Source organism: Rattus norvegicus, chromosome 2 (assembly GCF_036323735.1).
Source record: "Rattus norvegicus strain BN/NHsdMcwi chromosome 2, GRCr8, whole genome shotgun sequence".
NCBI classification, from domain to species: Eukaryota; Metazoa; Chordata; class Mammalia; order Rodentia; family Muridae; genus Rattus; species Rattus norvegicus.
Window position 1 is genome coordinate 206924777 of NC_086020.1, and position 20832 is coordinate 206945608.

General features: G+C 43.8%; 1 protein-coding gene and 1 long non-coding RNA gene across 7 annotated transcripts in view; one reads left to right on the forward strand and one right to left on the reverse strand.

Annotated features, from left to right (window-relative positions):
• Cdc14a (cell division cycle 14A) overlaps positions 1–20832 on the reverse strand; it is a 160063-nt gene that overhangs the window by 14302 nt on the left and 124929 nt on the right. For 3 of the 6 annotated variants that reach the window (XM_063281936.1, XM_017590932.3, XM_017590933.3), the window contains exons 13-16: positions 13365–13477; positions 12110–12157; positions 7726–7848; positions 6520–7065 (exon numbers count right to left, since the gene is read on the reverse strand). In XM_063281936.1, the coding sequence (XP_063138006.1) occupies positions 6606–7065; positions 7726–7848; positions 12110–12157; positions 13365–13477 (744 nt within the window). In that variant the 3' untranslated portion in view covers positions 6520–6605. Of the gene's footprint in view, positions 1–6519; positions 7066–7725; positions 7849–12109; positions 12158–13364; positions 13478–20832 lie in introns of those variants that run through there. The other 3 variants (NM_001134856.1, XM_008761460.4, NM_001107718.2) reach the window with 2 other exon arrangements.
• Positions 2930–9808, forward strand: LOC134485677 (uncharacterized). The gene is made up of 2 exons (XR_010063925.1): positions 2930–3145; positions 8907–9808. It is a non-coding gene; the product is annotated as an uncharacterized LOC134485677 (long non-coding RNA).

The window sequence follows — 20832 nt, forward strand, 5'->3', positions numbered from 1 at the left end:
GACTCCTACTGAGGCAGGCGCCAAGCACAGCAGAAAGGGCTCTCTCTGATGGGTCTCCCCGCTTCTACATATTCCACAAAAGCTCTCTTCCACACAGATGCCAGAAATATCTCTGCCAAATCATACCTTTCTATGGCACAGTTAAGAACTTTCGGGGGGGTGGGGGCTTCACTAGCTCAGGAAAAACCAAACTAACGAATGGAATTGTATGAAATTTAAAAGCTTCTGCACTGGAAAAAGAAACAATAGAACCTACAGAAAGGGAGAAAAATCTATCAGTTATACATCAGAAAAATGAACAGCATGGACCATTTCTCAAAAGAAATACAAATTACCAAACACATACGGCATGTCACATCCTTAGCCCTCTCGCGAACGTCCATCAAACAGGACAGAGATTGCGTCTCACCTCAGTCAGAATGGTTATCATGAGGAAAACAAAAAACAATACAAGTTGGTGAGGCCATGTTGATGGTGGGTGTGCTGGCTCATTAGATGTCAATTTCACACCAACTTAAGTTATTAGGAAGACGGGACCTCAATTGAGAAGTTGCCTCCACCAATTCGCCCTGTGGACCAGCCTGTGGTGCATTTTCTTATTGATGATCAATATGAGGACTCAGATCACTGAATGGTGGTATTCCTGGGTTGGTGTCCCTGGGTTCTACAAGAAAGCAGGCTGAGCAAGCCATGAGAAGCAAGCTAGTAAGCAGCACCCCTCCATGGCCTCTGCATCAGCTTCTGCCTCCAGGTTCCCTCCCTATTTGAGATCCTACACTGAAATCCCTCAGTGATAGGAGATGAAAGTGTGACCTGAAACAAACCTCCCCTGCCCAGGTTGCTTCTGGCCCTGGCGTTCATCACAACAGCAGAAATCAAACTAGGACAGTGGGAATGGAAATTAGTGCAGTCACCATGGATACTGGTAGAACTGCCACATGGCACAGCTACGCCACTCCTAGGACACTACATCGGTTCCGCACAGAAATGCTTGCACGCCGTGTTCACTGCAACATCACTCACAGCAGGTAAGATACAGAACCAGGCATGGTACCCACCGTCCAGTGAGTAGATCAAGAAAATGTAGTATATATACACAATGTAGCTTTATTTAGACATAAAGAATGAGGACATGTCGTTTTCAGGAAAATGGACAGCACTGGAGATCATGTAAGCAAATTAGGCTAGGTTACTGAAGATGAAGGTCACGTTTTGTCTCATATGCAGAATCTAGATTTCAATATGTACGTGTGTGATACGGACTTAGAAGAGGAAACTGTTTAGAGGGAGGGAGAGAATTTCTGGGAAGGAGGAGGAAGGGACAGGAGAAGGTAAAGCAGGAAAAGGACAAATCACGTTTTCTACACACACACACACACACACACACACACACATACACACACACACACACACGGATGCACGCATGCACTTCATGAGAGCAGAGGGACTACTTGAAAGGAGAAGAAGCAGTGGGTGGGAGGAAAGAGGAGGGAAGAGGGAGGAGGGAGAGGGGAGAAGGAGGAGGGAGGAGGGAAGAAGGAGGAGGGAGGAGGGAAGGGGGAGAAGGAGGAGGGAGGAAGAAGAAGGGAGAAGGAGGAGGGAGCAAGGAGGACGGGGTACAAAGGAGCTTGTTCAGGGTATGAATATGAACAAAGCACAACAGCAGACATATAAAATGTCACAACAACACCCATTATTTTATACACTAAAAAGTTAATCATTTATCTGAGCATGGTGGCACGGGCACCATGATCCAAGCACTCAGGAGGGGACAAATGAGTTCCAGGCCAGCCAGGGATACATAGCTATGATTATTTCACAAAAGAGAAGTAAATGTTTTATTCTCAAAAGGGGAACTACATCTGAAATGTAAACAAATACAATAATTAATAATAAAAATAGAAGAATTACTATAATATTAAAAAATTAGTTTTCCAACCAAATCATCCCGGCTGGTCGGTCGCTCTTGCTTTAAAGTCCCTCACAGCTCCTTCTCTACTTCTCTTCCCTTTGGCTTCAGTGTCACCTCCCAGTCTGCTCTTTGCTATGCAGTCCTTCAGCTGTCCTGGGAATACTCACAGCTATTAACAGCAACAGTAGCTGGCAGCCACCAAGCACTGTTGGTAAGCAGTTGCACAATCCTTCATGTCGTTTTTTGTCAACCAAACACCATAACCATTTACAATGGACATCATGACATCAACTTCAACACTCTGTAAATCACCAGTCATTCTCAAAGCCACAGACATGTTTCTGTATCTTAAAAATTCCAGTAATATTGTGTAAGCCTCACACAAACAAGAAAATTCGATTTCCTTCTGAGCGTTATAATTACATTGGTTCCCCGAGGCTCAAAGAAGTTAAAAAGTTGACAAATACCTCCATAAAAGGAAGTGTCAGAAGCAGAATTCCAAGTCAGGTCAACTTGTTTTTAGAACCTGGGAACTCAACCACAGCACTAAAGCAACTCTGTTCTTACTTTTGCTGCTGTATAAAACAGCCATTCTCCAGAGTCTGACCTTCACGAGGATTGCTTGCAGGCTCCTATTCATCCCACAAAACCCAAACGACCAAGACATTAACCTTACCTCACAGCTTCCTTGCCCCATTAGGGAAAAGAAGTGGGGGGGGGATTGTTTAAATATCTATCATATATATATATATATATATAAATGTATATATATACATATGTATATATATATATATACATGTATCTGCTGTAACAGTACATATGCAACATAAAGCCATCAAAATACTATGTCTTTTGGATTCACAATGCCCTAGATTCCAACTATGATTCTCTTATCTGTTTGTAGGAAAATCTTGGACAAAAAACGTTAATCTCTTTGCCCCTTGAGACTTTTATATACAAAAGAAAAGTAATCATTCTTACCATACCTTTCCATTTAAACATCCATCCATCTTTTTATCCAGCCAACATACACCTGCGGAGTGCCTACTGTATAACAGGATCCAGGCGTGTAACCATGGCAATGAGGGTACCATCTCTGCTCCCACAGTGCTTAGAGCCTACCACAGGACAGTGAAATCCATGGTACTAAGAAGTGCTACAATAAAGACCAAAGTGGGATACAGAACAGCTTACAGGGAAAAACATCAGTCCCCAACAAAGACTTGGGGTCAGGTAAGGACAGGGTGATGACTCGCAGTTCACTGAAAATGTCATTAAAAATATAACATAGCAAATATTCAAGACAGTTACCACAAGCAATTTCAACTTAATAAAACACTTCCACCCCACCCACGCCCTCATCACATGTCCCCCGTTCCTTAAGCACTTGAGAACTTCTCAGTCAGGAAGCAAACCGGTTTCTACAAAAGGGCTGAGGGGGGTCACCCAAAGTGCAATCCCATGCTTTTGCTCTGGACAGTGGAGACAAGGCTAACCCAATAGGCCAAGATAATGAAAATAAAATCTGACTATGGCTTAGCACTCTGCCACAGCCGCAAGGATTCCTTAACATTTATTCCTGTTTTCTGTGTTAAGGCAGCTAATGACAGAACGAGGAAATCATTTTTACATTTTTCTGGGGGCTGAGCTGCAGCAAAAAGTGAGAGAGCAATTGCAGCTTTCAAATGAGCTGCTAATTGTAGCTTTTAAAATATTAGGCTCCCTCTAAACACCCATCCCCCACACAATCCTCTGAGAGCTTCTGGGTCTTTCTTAAGGGTACAGGGAGGATATTACTGCTCAGACTTCATTTTCTTACCTAAGAAGTTCAAAGTAGGTTGTGTGTGTGTGATGGGAGGGGAGGTGTTACCTGTGATGGGGTGTGTGTGTGTGTGTGTGTGTGTGTGTGTGTGTGCGTGTGTGTGTGGTCAGAGGACAACCTTGGGTGTTGTCCTCACCTTCCACCATTTGGGGGGATGTACTCTTTCTGTCGTATGTCACTGGGGTATATAGGCCTGTTAGCTTTTGGAAAGTCTCCTGTCTCTGCCTCCCATCTCACCCCAGAAGCACTGAGATTACAGATGTGCACTAAAGCATTCAGCTTTTATGGTGGTTCTAAGGGTCTGATCCCAGGTCCTTGTGTTTACATAGGCGAATGTTTTACTTCCCCTAAAATGTTTCTGTTGAATGAGTTTGTCCCACTTGTTCTGGGGTCCTGCACTGTCCTGTTCCCAAACCTGTACTTATCTCCACAGGAAGTGGGGACCTCCATCTTCATTTAAACTTCCTGTCAGCTGCTCCGCAGGGCAAGAACTTAAGCCTCCATGTCATGGCAGGTCACAGAAGGCTTCAGAGACAAAGATAAAGAACAGAGGTCTGCACAGGAGATCTGCTTTTCTCTCAGGGTGAAAGAGAAGAAAGGGTAGCCATACTGCCTATTCTAATCATAAATGCCTTTCTCTGCAAAAGAGGTGGAGGGGGTTGGCAACTCTACTCCCACATTTTATAATTAATTACTGGAAAAATACCCTACTCTGGCCAAAGAAAGCCGTGGAGGAGGAGGAAAGGGAAAGGGTGAGAAAAAGCAACAGAGCCCAGAATGAGGCCAAAGTTCACTGTGTAAACATCATGGGGTGCAGGAGTGATTTCTACTGTGCAAAGAATCCCATACCCAGCAGAGGGGAGCTCTAATTAGAAGAGAAGAATGGGGGTCTCACTTATCCCTCCTAAACAGAGATCCCAGAAGGGAAGAAATTGACAATTTCCTGATGCTTCTAGCATCGAACTTTCAAGGAGCATGGCAGCAGCGTTTGGCAGTGTAATCCACGAGCTGTTTGTATCATTATTTATATAACACTTTTCCTGGAAATAAAAAGATCCATAGTCAGTTCTAAAAAAAGAGGCTGATCCACAAAACAATTTATGAACATATTGGATGAACTCAGTTCACTCTGTAATGTGCTGGCTGCATCAGCACAGTTGTGAAAGTTTAAATACACTGCCTTTTCCCATCTAGCTCCTACCCATGAATCCCACACAGTCTTGTAGATTTCCGCACTTACAATACAGATCTCCTCAGTGTGTCTAAAGGGATTAGAATCTGATCAGAATCAGGTCAAAGAATGGGCCGGAGGTTAACTGGAACCCTGGTCTATAACAAAATCTAGAGATGTCCTCTTCTGGCCTCTACAGGCACTACATACATGCACATGGTGCACAGATACATACATATAGGCAAAACACCTGTCCATAATGAAATAAGCATAAAGGTTAAAAATTTAAATTTAAACTGAATTTTTTCATAGACATAAAATCATACACACTAGAAAATTATATACACTAGAATTCCTCTTAGGGAAAGGATTGCATATGGACTATAGAAAAATCAATTTTTGAAAAGAAGCTTGTAATACAAATGAGTCCAGAGACCCTACACATGAAAACACAAACACAAGATCATGCATACACACACTCACACACATACACATACACACACAAATACATATGCAAACATATGCACACAGATACAAACACAAACACACATGCACACACATGTACACAAACGCACTTGCAAACACATAGATAAAAACACAAACACATACACATAAACACACACATATATGCAAACCCTCACATGCACACACAAATACATACACATCCAAACACACACACATACACACACACTACATTCTTACTCATACAGGCTAAGGAAACTGGGTCCCAACATGGACTAATCATGGGGCTGTGTTTTACTAATGGGCCACAAGCCACAAACTCTGCACTTCTCTTCCACAGCTCACTGCCCCTGTAGAGCGCTGTCTTGTCCTAATGATTGGCTGAGCAAATGCGTGAAGAGCAGTATGGGCAGCAAATGTAGACACAGCTCCCTCCCCCAGAGGGAGCCAGGCTTGCTCCTGCAAGAGAGTAACAGACCTGCCCACATCACACCTCCTGATACATTGTATAAACTTCTCCTACTTGGCCTTTCCCCTCTCAAGAGAAACGGATTTCAGTTTGACACAATCCAAATATTAAATTCGTAGTGGAGACTTGTCCAATCGATTTTCACTCCAACAAGGCTATTAAATAGGAGCCTGGTGACTAGATAAAGATCTCTTTGACAAAAATCGTTTGCAGTTCTCACTTGTCCCTAGAAGAGAGGTGGCTAATTGTAAATGTCTTCCTAGAGACTCTACCTGCTCGTACCCTGGAAGTCCAGGGACCTACCCACCTCTCTGACCTCTGATGTTCTCTTATTAACACCTTCGTTTGCCACATTCATGAATAGTGGGGTCAGTTCCCTGCAGAAGGCCTGGTGCTCAGCTGTGGGAAGAGTGCTGTTCTTATAGGGCTTCCCACATTTGTTTACCCCAATCCTGATCTGAGGAGTAGGGAAGCCATCACTCTCAACACACCACTCCAAGCAAAGCAAATGCTATGGGATCCCGTCTTGCCTGGTACCTCGTATTAAGAACTTAACTGAAAAATAACCAAAGCCTACAGGTCCGTGATCGATGGAATGAAAGCTGTCTCCCTTTTAAGGAACCCCCCCCACGCCCCTGCATTTCAGCAGAAGGATGGGGGACGGAAAAAAGGAAGGAAGAAAACCCAGTTGAAACTCGGCATTTACTTGAAGAGGAGCCAGCAGAATGTAGCACATGGACAGTTGCACAACACAGAGGGAAAGTGTCGATCATAAGGTTTCCTTGGCACTATTAAATTTCTTTGGTGGCAGCCTGGGCTGGGAAGGCAAGGTACAGAAGTTGCATTCAGGGTTCTGAGGACTGAGAGGTGGTGTCTGTGAACTTACAGGTATAGAACGGCTCAGGAATCTCACTGAGGAGGAAGAGAGCGCCCCCGAGAAGGAAGGTCTAAGGATGGTGTTATGCTCCTCGGGCTTGGCGCTTGGAGAGCTGTTCAGGTTGCCCCCAAGACTGCCGCCGCTGCTGCTGTTGCTGCTTCTGGTGTACTGATTGTTGTTGAGCTCAGGGTAGTTTCTGCCAGGTGTCTGGGTGCTGCCATTCAAGAAGCTGGTGAACGGGCTGGCTATGAAAGCAGCCTTGATGGGTGATGTGGTCTTTTTGTTCTCAGTTTCTTCTGTCCCAGAATTCAAGTTCCCCAGGGAACTGGCTAGCCGGGAATTTATGGAGAAGCTGAGAGAAAACACAGGTGGGAAGGGGAAAAGAAAATAAACAACAATGTATACTCCTATATGTAAGCACGGAATCGCAGCAACGCAAAGGAGATGGTTCTGATCCAAACAGATGACTAAAGGGCTTCATCACTCTTGGTGGCAATAACATTCACGGTCTTATTTATACATGTCAAGCTCCTTGGTCAAAAGCAGTTAACAGAGACCCAGGAGACTGGCTTAACACTGACTTAAATAGAACATTCGAGAACTGTATCTTCCAGAAGCAATAAGTAACTAACTATAGGGAGAGTCTGCAAGCTGAGTTAAGCCCAGATTTAGCCCCAGACGTATTCTAGCCTATGCTGACACCCAGCATCTCTACCAGCTGAGTTGGTCCCACTGTACACTCTGGGTGAGGAAAGGGACTGTGGATCTCTGTATGCCTGACTGCATCTGCATCCCATAAAGCAAAATGGAGAGTCACTGTCTAACCAGCCCCTCTACAGCCTTACCCCTGCCAAGGAGGTAGGACAAGAAGCCCCAGAAATAGAGTGGGTTCTTGGGGCTTCTCTAGTTCTTCCTGGCAACCCTCCTCTCATACACCTGCAGCCAGATGGCCTGGCCCGCAGAAGACCTTTCTTACCTCAGGCTGGTGCCCTGGAAGAGGTAGAAGAATTACCTTCTTATGTTTGCTCCTGAAGACAGAGAACCTCTGCTTATCCTTTTGGCTGTCACTGAAGGGGACAAACACACTTTGGGGGTCTTCACAGTCGGCACTGTTGGTTGTGGTGAAGAACTTAATCTTGGTGGGGGGAAAAAGGGACAGAGTGTCACACTAAAGTTGCGCTACCTAAAATAGCCAGCAATGGACGGTGATAAGGTAAATTATGAATGCTCGATGCCCTAAAAGACATGAAAAGAATGGGACCGTTCCGTTCAGATCCCCTCCTTCCGTCCAGCTTCCGATTGCGCTACATAAGGCCGTCATTATTTTTCATCCTCTTGTTTTCTTTCCCTCTGATGAAATCTGAAACATCTGATACTTCACTATTCAAACCATTTAACCTCTCTTCCATCTCCACAAAATCTAGCTCAAAACCCTTGACTTAGCATATATATATATATATATATATTTAAAAAGGCTTCTAAAATCTGGCACTTGCTTCTCTGAGTGGGTCCTACTAGCTACAAGATACAAGATTAAACCCACATAGTCAAGGGCATGATGACCTCAAGCCTCCTTATTCATTTTAGTTGTTTCTCACCTGTCTGTACACCCAGGCGAGGAGAAAGACCATCTATCATCTCTTTGTGCAACTGTAGCCATTGTTTTTGTCCCGTTAAGCCAGTAGCAAAGTTGACTTGACATGCTAGTCTAGCTGTGGGTTCCCTGACTAGAGGGCACTCACCCCTTTGGGTAGTTTGTTTATCCTTTTTCTCCTGCAGGGCATCCGCTTCTCTCCTTGCCCCACACCCCAGTCCCCCATCTCAAGCTTCCCATCTGTGCCTGAACCATTTGGCTGTTTCCTCCCACAAGGAGGCTTTCCTGAATTCCCAAGCAGGATCAGCAAGCATTTCAATGGTGACTCTCCCAGCACATCACCTCTCCTATACTGTACCTCATCTTCTCGGTTTTTTTTTTTTTGTTTGTTTTGTTTTGGTTTTTTTTTTTTTTTTTTGCCTATTTCCATAACCCACTGTAAACCCTTTGAGAGCAAAGACTTGTCTCTCATTTCCACTCTGAAGGGTTCAGTGGCTGCTCCATCATCAGGTTCCCTGTGGACCCTCGGGGGAAACTGGCTCCACTGAGGAGAGCCAGGGTTCTGTCACAGCTTTAATACCAAATGTCTTTTGTCCTAGGAAAATCCTGTGCTGAAGCTGGACTGTTCGTGCTTTCCGTCTACTTCAGACAGCCTTGTCTGCCCCACCCGTTCCTTTGTCATTCATCTCCCTAAGCACTGTTTGTGCCACATCTTCCCTTAAAGCAAACGTGGCAAGATTATACAGGGAAGTGACTCGGCTTTGGAGAAACCCGGAGCTACCCACTAAACAGCACTGTGGTTAGAATTTTCTCCTCCAGGAAACACCTAAAGAAATGTTCAACATCTTTAGTCATAAGGGAAATGCAAATCAAAACAACCCTGAGATTTCACCTCACACCAGTGGGAATGGCTAAGATCAAAAACTCAGGTGACAGCAGATGCTGGCGAGGATGCGGAGAAAGAGGAACACTCCTCTATTGTTGGTGGGATTGCAGACTGGTACAACCATTCTGGAAATCAGTCTGGAGGTTCCTCAGAAAATTGGACATTGAACTGCCTGAGGATCCAGCCATACCTCTCTTGGGCATATACCCAAAAGATGCCCCAACATATAAAAAAGACACGTGCTCCACTATGTTCATCGCAGCCTTATTTATAATAGCCAGAAGCTGGAAAGAACCCAGATGCCCTTCAACAGAGGAATGGATACAGAAAATGTGGTACATCTACACAATGGAATATTACTCAGCTATCAAAAACAACAGCTTTATGAAATTCGTAGGCAAATGGTTGGAACTGGAAAATATCATCCTGAGTGAGGTAACCCAATCACAGAAAAACACACATGGCATGCACTCATTGATAAGTGGCTATTAGCCCAAATGCTTGAATTACCCTAGATGCCTAGAACAAATGAAACTCAAGACGGATGATCAAAATGTGAATGCTTCACTCCTTCTTTAAAAGGGAAACAAGAATACCCTTGGCAGGGAATAGAGAGACAAAGATTAAAACAGACACAGAAGGAACACCCATTCAGAGCCTGCCCCACATTTGGCCCATACATATACAGCCATCCAATTAGACAAGATGGATGAAGCAAAGAAGTACAGGCCGACAGGAGCCGGATGTAGATCGCTCCTGAGAGACACAGCCAGAATACAGCAAATACAGAGGCGAATGCCAGCAGCAAACCACTGAACTGAGAATAGGACCCCCGTTGAAGGAATCAGAGAAAGAACTGGAAGAGCTTGAAGGGGCTCGAGACCCCTTATGAACAACAATGCCAAGCAACCAGAGCTTCCCGGGACTAAGCCACTACCTAAAGACTATACATGGACTGACCCTGGACTCTGACCTCATAGGTAGCAATGAATATCCTAGTAAGAGCACCAGTGGAGGGGGAAGCCCTGGGTCCTGCTAAGACTGAACTCCCAGTGAATGTGATTGTTGGGGGGAGGGCGGCAATGGGGGGAGGATGGGGAGGGGAACACCCATAAAGAAGGGGAGGGGGAGGGATTAGGAGGATGTTTGCCTGGAAACCGGGAAAGGGAATAATACTCGAAATGTAAATAAGAAACACTCAAGTTAATAAAAAAAAAAAAAGAACAGAATGTTGCTGCTGAAACCCAGGAGTTGTTTTTGTCTGTCCCTACAGCATAGCCTAGCTCATCCCAATTGCTACAGGCCTATATCTCCGTTCTTTTTTTGAGTAAGAACTTGGTCTTCCTGCTAAGAGTTCCATCCAACCCTGAGGATCATTTCTTTTTTGTGAACTTGTTTTGCCCACCTTGGCTATCTCCTTGGGACCTTATGTTTATCCCCTTGGGGAGCGTAGCTCAAGGCTTTGCCAGATCCACAGTTTCCCATTACCTTACTGCTGCTTACTAGACATCCACTAGATGTTAGTCAGTTTTCTGAACTATTATAAATACATGAAAACTAACTTGACAGAAGAAATCACTCATGTTGCCTCATGTTTTCAGAGAGCCTTTGCATAATCCAACATGGTAAGAGCGTGTGACAGCAACTTGTTCATGTCAGGGTGGCCAGGGAGCAATGAAAAAAAAAAAATTTTCTCCTCCAGGAGAAAATGGCAGGTTCTTCGTCCTGTTTTGTCAACAATACTAACTAGTCAATCACTTTTAGTGTTCTCAGCAGGTGCCACAATGGATCCGGGTAATGCCAGTGTCCCGGTACCACTTCAGGAGGATCAAAGCACTTTTCTTCAAGAGAGGAGCACTAATATTTCCTCTTCTCATGAATAATACAAAAAGGAAAAAAACTACACAAACAAACAAATAGAGATGAACAAACAAAAAAATAGAGAGTAAAGGGCCATAACAAATGGGAAGAGATCAGAATCAGTCTCTGGGTTGAAAGGAAAGTTGTAAAGCTCTTTGGAGTTTACTAGAGACCAGAAGGTGCTGGAGGCTCAAAGGGCCTAGAGGTCATAACCACCACACATAATCTGAGGGAAGGACAGAAAATGTTCTTTCAACAGTGAGCATTAAAAATGTAGTTTGGGGCTGGGGAGATGGCTCAGCAGTTAAGAGCACCGACTACTTCCAGAGGTCCTGAGTTCAACTCCCAGCAACCACATGGTGGCTCACAACCATCTGAAATGGGATCTGATGCCCTCTTCTGGTGTGTCTGGAGACAACGAGAGTGTATTCATATGCATAAAATAAATAAATTTTTTAATGTAGTTTAATGTAGTTGATTTGGAGAGAAGACTCAGTAGTTAAGACCACTGGCTGCCCCTGCAGAGGATCCAGGTTCGGGTCTCAGCACCCACATGGCAGCTCACAACTGTTTGTAACTCCAGGTCTAAGAGATCCAATGCCTTCAACAAGCACCAGGCACATACACAACGTGTACACATACGCATGCAGGCGAAACATCCTCACACATAAATAAAATAAAAATAAATAAATCATCTTAAAGTTTAAGCCAGGAGGTTTTTAATTGGCATTTGGGAGGCAGGTGCAGGCTGATCTCTGTGAGTTCAAGGCCAGCCTGGTCTACATAGTGAGTTCCAGGATAGCAAGAGCTACGTAGAAAAAGGTCCTGGGGTGGGGGATGGGGATCTTTTAACCATCAGGAAGAAAGAGGACTTGAAATGCTGTAAGCTAGGAAGGGGTTCTCAGTGATAGTTACAAAGCCCGGGTTTATCCCAGCTACCAAAATCAGTGAATGAACAGAGGAAGCTGGTAGTTATATTTATTTTCATGGAGTCTGATTCTTGGTAGACATGTCTAAAAAGTCATATATATTGACAGCGGCTAATGTGGACAATACCTGAAAGTCTGGGCCACTGCCCTTTGGTGTCCTTTCATATCATCTGACCTGCGAAAACAGAAGAAGACAAGAGCTCAGGTATCACCAGGTCCCCACAGTTAAACGAAGACCACATGTGGCATTTGCAAAGATGAGAAAGACCTTGCCAGGTGGATATGGGTGCTCGCCTACTTTACAGACCGTATCCCAACACCAGCAGGCAGCCTTGTGCTTCACCATGAATGTTACTTATAGCATCTCACTTTTACACAAAAAGACAGCTCAGTACAGAAGGGTTTGCTGATAATGCCATGACGGTATTGTGGAAACTGATTTGGAACATCAGAGGATTCAAAAGAAAATTCACATCTAAACATGGCTTCTGAGATTTGTACAGGAAAGATTGGTTCCTTTGCATATGCATTTGCTAAGTTATACTTTCTTTCAATACCATGGCTCTCAACCTTCCTAATGCTGTGACCCGTTAACACAGTTCTTTATGTTATGGTAGCTCCCCCTCCCCCAATCATACAATTATTTTTGTTGCCTCTCTAGTACTATAATTTTGTCACTGTTATGAATCATATGCAGGTTATCTGATATGGGACCCCTGTGAGAGCGTCACCCAAGGGGTCATGGCGGACAGGTTGAGAACCACTGTCACGATTTAACCTTCCACCCTTATAAGATTGTTTTTGTTTTCAACCCTATGTGAACAATCACAGGGTTTCAACTCCAGTAGTCAGATGTCCACTCCCAGCACTGATTTTGTTGAGTAATTTTCAAATTTCAAATGCAAGATGACTTAAAATTTCTCAGACACATGGAGGAATCACTTATGCAATCCTCAAAAATCAAAGATGAGGTCAGGTAGTGGAATACACCAAAACTTGGCCCAAATCTTTCTTTTCCTCACACTCTGGCTTCCATACAAACCCTGGCACACCTGTGAGGACCGGCCAGAGCACCAGAAACCCTCTTGTACAACACCAGATAGAATTTAGAACAGAGAACCAGAAATAACTGCTCAGCAGCAGCTCGAGGCAGAATTCCAGAGACGGAGATGTAACAACTGCTTTCCTAAGTATCTAAAGTGTAGCTACTTTGACAGCCATGAAGCACAAAACAGGTAACAGCTGGGAGTGGGGGCAAAAGAGCCATGTATCAGAAAACACAGGTAAACTCGGCATTTGTAGAATAATACTCTGAAGTGAAGAAGAAACACGTTACCTACAAATAGCACTCTACGAACTGAAAGGTTCAACTGTGACCTTACCTAAATGCACAGGATGGCGAGGAGCGGGGCTGCCTCTGGCTTTTTAAGGCACGTAGTTTGTCTCCCTGCGTTACGTTGTTTTTAATTTCCATATCTTCGTCTTCAAAATTATTCTGGAAAACAGGCATGTCCCATAGAAAGGTCATTACAAATAGGTTAGCTTTATACTGATTTCTTAATAGACCATAGGTAATCTACAGTTACAGATCAGAGCAAATGATCTTACTTACAAAACAGGAAATGATCTTACTGCAGATTGTTATAATCTGTTAAAATTGTTATAAATTCAGCAGTAAACACACACTCAGCACTTAAATATATCAGTCAAATTCCAAATCAAAGAAGTGTGGTACGGGAGTGTCTGGAATATGTCTATGACAATGGGTCAGAACCAGAGACTGTCATGTGGACACATTAGGCTTTGGAAAGCAGCCTGGCTCAATCCTGACTCTAAACACATCACAGAAGTTTCTAGGAGCCACTACTGCAAATTCTATAAGCTACTTAAGAGCGTGCACTGTAAGACAACTGGGGACATCCACTCAGTCACGCTCTGCGATAGTTAACCCTCCAGGAAGCAAGCAAGCCCTCGCGGCAGCTCAAGAGCTAAGAGCACTCGCAGAGAAGCATGTTTCCTTCTGAAGTTCCACAGCCTGGAAAGTAGGAGTGGCCAGCTAGCGTTTCCCCAATGAAAGCTCAAGAGGAAGGGCCTCTCACGTGAACTCAAAACAAGAGGTCCTGTGAGAAGATGGAAGGGACAGGACCTGACACAACCAGGAGGTCAGCAAGAAAGGCCTTTGCTTTGTTTTTCCCTCATTATTTTAAAGAATAATTTTTGGTCTTTAGAAATTTAACAGTGAAACTGACAATATAGTCTGCTCACAGGTCTGGGGAAAAGTAAAAAATGGGATTTTTTTTCTCATGCTCTATTTTCACATTTTAAGCTATGGTTACATGATGCCTGAAAACTAATTTTAAAAATTATATAGCTAAATACAATTAACAGACTATTTAAAATAATAATAATAATAATAATATGTGGGGTTTTTCTTCTTCACTAAGTTACAAATTTTAAAGAGTCATAGTTTTGTTGTTGCCGTTCTTTGGTTTTGCCTTTTGCTTTTTTGAGACATGGTCTCATTATTAGCTCAGGCTAGCCTTGGATTTATGATGCTCCCACCTTAGCCTCCTGGGCTGGGATTACAGACCTGAGCTTCCATGACCAGCAGGTTAAAGATTTTTTTTACTTATGACAGGTCTCAAAAACAAATAATAATCCTATAATGTACTGTCACACGCCTAACGATCTGCATTTACTATATTGATTTTACTTTCTTCCTATATCAAAGTCTCACTCTCAGACACTGAGCCCACCAACCAAGCAGCATACACTGGATGGTACGAGGCCCCTAACATAGACAGCAGAGGACTGCCAGGTTTGGCCTCAGTGAGAGAAGACGCACCTAACACTAGAGAGATTTGAGGCCCCAGGGAGTGGGGAGGCCTGGAGGGGTGGGGGTTAGGGTGGAGACACCCTCTGGAGACAGGGGGAGGGAGGAAGAATGGGATGAGGAACTGTCGAGGATCGATGGGGGTGGTGGCAGGGAGGTAATGACTGGACTGTAAAAAAATATTAAAGATAATTTAAAAATGAATAAATTAATCTTTAAAAAGAAGAAAGAGAAGGAAACAATACATACATAGTCCCTGCTCACACTCCCTGGAGAAGAGAAGAGTGCTTTTCTTTAAGAGAAGAGGAGGAAGAATGGTGTTGCAGTCAGAAAATCTGGACGGGTGGAGCCATCTAAGCCCTTTGGCATTGGAGGCCAAGCTACAGGATTTGGAATTTGCCCTGCTGGGTTTCGATCACACTTTGATCCAATATTCTCTCACTATGCCCCATTCCTCCCTTTCAGAATAATGATATATTTCTGTGCCATAGTATGTTAGAAGTATATTGGGTTTTGTGGCTTGTTTGTTTTGATTTTACAAGGGCTTATATTTAAGAGATTGTTTTGAGTCTCAGAAAAGGCTGTGGATTTTAGACAGTGAGGGGACTGTGAAAGACTATGGGGACTTTTGAAATTGCACTAAATGCAAACCCATGGTAGCCAGAGAGTGGAATCTGGTGATTGGAATGAGAATGGCCTCCATAGGCTCATATAATTAAGTATTTGGTCACCAGTGAGTGGAACTGTTTTGGAAAGATTTAGAGGCATGACCTTACTGGAATAGGTTTACCACTAGGGGTGGGTTTTGAAGTTTCAAACGCCAATGTTTCCCACTAGGGGTGGGTTTTGAAGTTTCAAAAGCCAATGTTTCCCAGTCAGCACATTCTCATATACTTTCTCTCTCTCTCTCTCTCTCTCTCTCTCTCTCTCTCTCTCTCTCTCTCTCTCTCTGCCTCATGGCTGTTGTCTTAAATGTATAAGCTCTCAGGCATGCTCCAGAGCGATGCCTGCCTGCCTGATGGCATGTTCCTCATCAAAATGGTCATGGAGTCACCCTCTGAAACTGTAAGCATCGATAGATTCTTCCTTCTACAAGCTGCACTGGGTTATGGTGCTTTGTCATGGCAACAGAAAATCAACTGAGGCAGACAGATAGATAGACACATAGATGATTTAGATAGATGATAGATAGATAGATAGATAGATAGATAGATAGATAGATAGATGAAAGATAAACATGATAGATAAATAGATGATAGGCACATAGATGATTTAGATAGATGATAGATGATAGATGAGAGATAAACAGATGATAGATAGATGATAGCCACATAGATGATTTAGATAGATAGATAGATAGATAGATAGATAGATAGATAGATAGAGATAGATAGATGATAGACACATAGATGATTTAGATAGATAGATGATTTAGATATATGTATAGATGATAGATAACAGACAATAGAGTATATATATAGTATGCTTATCATATGTTTGTCTTAAGAAATAAAACACAAATGTTAAATCATTTTCCTATCAAAAGTCAGCAACAACCACACGACTGGCACCACTCTCCAGGATTTTTACTGTACTATGCATGTTCCCCTCTCTCCTGTCACCCTGACTTTCTCCTGACCTTCTCCTCCTTACAGAAACAGGTTGTATTACACTCGGCTTTGAGAGTTATTTCTTCATTAAGAATACATATTTACCGTGCTGTTTCAAATGAAGATGACAAATGAAAAAGAGCCCCGCCTTGTCATTTTATAGCTCCATAAAATCCTGTTGTCTAGACATGCCAAATTGTTTATTTAATGAGCACTTTTAGGTCAGACTGTTCTCTGCCTTTCAACGCTGTACACGGCTTTAACAAACGTCATTCTAGATGCAAGTGTTTGTCTAACCCTGCCCTAGTACTGTGAAAGGAAAGTTCGTGAAGCAGATTTGCTAAGCTCACTTTAAAGCTCTCTCTCCTTCTAACCAGTCACCCTCCAGAGTATACATACACCCTCTTGAACCTCTCCTAGCAAAGCTTAAGAGTACGTCTTTAAAATTCGACAGATGATTTGAATGTCATCCTAATCTGCAAATTCCCATTTCATTTCTAGGAATGCAGACTTGTTCTGTAGACCTGTAAGAACCAGGAGGTCCTCATATTTTATTTGTATACATTGCATTAGGAGTTCTATATATTCTTAGAAATGTATTTGAATATACTGCAAACATGTCCTTCCAGCTATTCTGTGGTTAGAAAATGAATTGAGGACAGAAAGGACCAAGAATGAGGTGAGAGTTAAGAGGCTTCTGTAATAGTCTGATGAGAGAAGATGGTTTAGAGGAGGGTGCAGCAAAGTCAGGAAGGAGGAGGCAACTCGATAAAAGATCTAGATATGCAAGTAGGTCCAAAGAAACCTAGCAAAAGAGAAACCATGTTATTGTTTATTTATGTACATATTTTAGGGTATTTGAAGGACTAAGGAGTATAAAGGTATAACTGCTTGTTTGTGTTTGGTTTTATTTTTGAAGGCAGTCGAGTATGAGAAGTGAATGGTTAGCAAATTCAAACAATTTATAGAAAAGGTGGATGGGGCACTAGTGCCAAAGTTCTTCTCAGTATTCCGATGTTGAACCTGTCCAATATGGAAGTTAGGGGTAGACAAAGATATCTTTACAATAAGTTCCTGAGATCAGAAGCTTCTAGATTTCAGAGGCTGGAGCTGTACCTCAGTGGTAGAGCCTGGGAGATGGTTTAGGATACGCAAGGCTCTGGGTTTCATCCCAGCACCACCAAAAAGAAAGAAAGGCAGGAGGAAGAGGAGAAACAGGAAGGAAGAGGAAGGGACAAGAGAAGGAAGGTGACTTAGTTTGGGTTTGTGTGAGCTCACTTCGTTGGCCTGGATTGCTTCCCCATCGCCAACCTCCTGGCCCTTTATTCCAGTCTTCTGTGGCCCCAGCACACCTTCCAAACTAAAGCTAGAGGAGGCACCCCACACCGTGAATTTCTGTGCTGCCACCGTCCTCCTGAAAGCCTCTGGTGGCTCCTGGTGGCATTCCCATGGGAACAGACACACCTCCCCATCCTGAGGGTGGGAGCAAGGTACTTAAAGCCTTGGAGATGGAAGATGTGATTCTCAAAGACGCAGCACCACGGTCCTCTCTGCTCAGTCACCAATTCACACAGAGTTGGCTGAACATGAGCAACGTCTGGCATCTGTGTCTAAGTGACATCTCTAGCCAGCCACTGACGTTTGGTAGACGAGTCGCTAAATCAAAGACCGAACTTTTTGTGACTCTGAGAGAAGTTTCAGGGGAGGAGCTGGCAAAGGTCTTGCTTTAAGTCACAGAAGAGTGACATACTAGAGCCACAGAGTGGACTCGTGGAGAAGTACAATCTGTGAACCAGTGTGCCTATGTTCAAAGGACAACTCCCTACAACCTGTGTGTGACCTTGGGTGGCTGCCTGCCCTTCTCTGCCTCCATTATATCTTTCTCAAAGGGTCTTCATTCTAGTGGCTGAGCCATATTATATAATAGGGGTTAATCCACGTAGGAGTCTCAAAATGGTTCCTGGCACACAGTGGATACTACCTAGCTGGTTGTCACCACTAAACTCCTAGTTTAGCTCAAATATTTGTCTCTACCTGAAGCTTTTCTCGTTTCTTCTTTCGGCCACTTTCTCGGCTTCTTTTGCCCCTGAATGTCATACCAAATCCTTATTTTTGGCATTGTTTTGTGTTTGAGCATGTGACATCATCGCACCATTTGGACCGGCTCCATTTCATGTGACTGTTCTCGTTTATTCTTGGATCTAAAATGCTAAGCTTTCTTTGTTCATGCAAGTAGCATTTACTAAGACTGTGCAGCCCAGGGAGCAAAAACGTGATGGGAGGAGGTTAGAAAACCTCAGCACGGAAGAAAAGCTCCCAGCTCGGCAAGAGCGTGGACGGGGAACAGAAGCTGCGCCCACATGGGTGGTGAGTGTAATTCACAGCGCTGAAGGCCAGGCTCCACAAAGGCACAGCTTCGGCTCTGAAGGACTCCACAGTTCTGAGTGTGCCGAGAAATTCACCAGAAAGTCCCAGCCTTTCCAGATACTGTTTTCTTATATTCGGATGTTCTAACTCAGCCAGGACAGTGCCTCTTAATTACCAATCACAAGAAAACTACCGTAGGGCCACAAATCCAAACGGAACTGAGATTCTCTGCTTTCAATCCTTTACTTTTATAAAGGTAATGTTTAGAGGGACATAGCCTTTTGTACTTTGTGCACAAATATATCCAGAACTCTCATAGGCCGCTCCTCTGTAGACCAGTAAAGACCAATATAGAAAACACTAAAATCCTTGAGGCATTCGGATTTTTCTACTTGACGCTCACAAAATACTAAATGCATCGCTAACTCCACTGACTCCACTTGATTCCCCCTCTCTGTGCAGTGTTTCATCGCACTAGCACTGGGTTATAATGGTATGAGTTCCAGTTCTGGTACTGGATTAACCCATCTACAAAATGTCCAGAAGTGTTTGTTGTATAAGGCATCGACTATGTATGAAGTGGTCCTCAAGCCACAAAGAAGCTACTAAGTAGGATTAGGCCATCTGCTATGACATGGACACCGGGCATAGACTCCTGTGTTTGAGCACACGGTCCCCAGCTGGTAGTACTGTTTTGGAAGGATGTGGAACTTTCCGGAGGTGAAAATAGGTTGCTGAGAGGGATGGAGGAAGCCAGGAGTTAAGCTTTAGAGCCCTACCCATCTCCCAGGCCTAGTTTCTCTGCTTCCCACTGGCTACGACATGAAGAAATAGCTACCACGTGCTCTCACTGCCATAGAAGCACCCAACGTCATGCCTTCCCTGCAGCGATGGGCTCTGGCACCTGAAGGGTTGTTTGGTGTAGTTGTTTCTTGATTTCCTCACTCAAACAGTACAAACAATAGCACTCATGAACAGCTAAAATGAAATAAATATCGATGGGCCCTACTGACATTTACACATTTGAACACATTCCCCAGAGTTTCTATGTCGAAATCCTAACCCACAGTGAGGGTATTGGATGGGGGCCTCTTGGTGGAGTGGTTCAATCATGAGATTGCCCTCAGGAGTAGAGGAGGTTCTAGAGAGCTGCCATTCCCTTCACCTTTTGAGAACAAGGGGAATGCACTGTCTTTGGACCAGAAGATAGGTCCCTGTTCCTTCAGCAATCTCCACCCTGTGTCTTAGGGTGAAGCACGCCCTCACCTCGCCAAGCTCGCATGCCTTTCTGACTAGAAGAAGCCTTCAGAGGATGCCAAGCGTGGTTTGAGACAGCTCTGTATTCCATCCATGTGGGTCCTGGGAGCTAAATTTCCTCAAGACTCTGGCCTGGGTCAACGGACCTCCAGCTAAGGCAGTGGAAATCTACACTTACTGCTTAAATATTTCACCAGGCTCTTTCATTTCTGCATGTGTGTGAGGACGTGCGTGTGCATGTGTGTGCATGTGTGAGCATGTATGTAGGTACATGCATGTGCATACAGATGTATGTAAATGTCTGATGTTCCAAACTGACATCAAGTGTCCTTGATTACTCTCCACTTTAATTACTGAGGCAGGGTCTCTTACTCAGGGGATCCCCTACCATTGCCTCCCCTATTCTAAGATTATAGGTAGCTACCACTCTTGCCCAGCTTGTCCTTGGTCTCTGCGGGAATGAACTCCAGTTCTCACGCTAACAAGGCAACAGCTTTACCACTGAACTGTCTCCCCAGCCCTGCCTTTTACCTCTTTAGGAATAAAAAGTATAACCCAAATTCTTAGCTTTATTTCAGGCACAATGTTATGCAAAGAGCTAAGCTAGGGTCAGGCACGATGGCTTACGACTACAATCCCAGCATTCAGGTGGCTGAGGCAGGTGGATCATCATGAGTTTCAAGTTAGCCTGGGCTACAGACCCTTTCTTGAGGCTTGGGGAGGAAGAGCCACTTAAACTAAGCATTGGATGCCCAGTTCTGAAAGTGATTCTGCTATTAAATA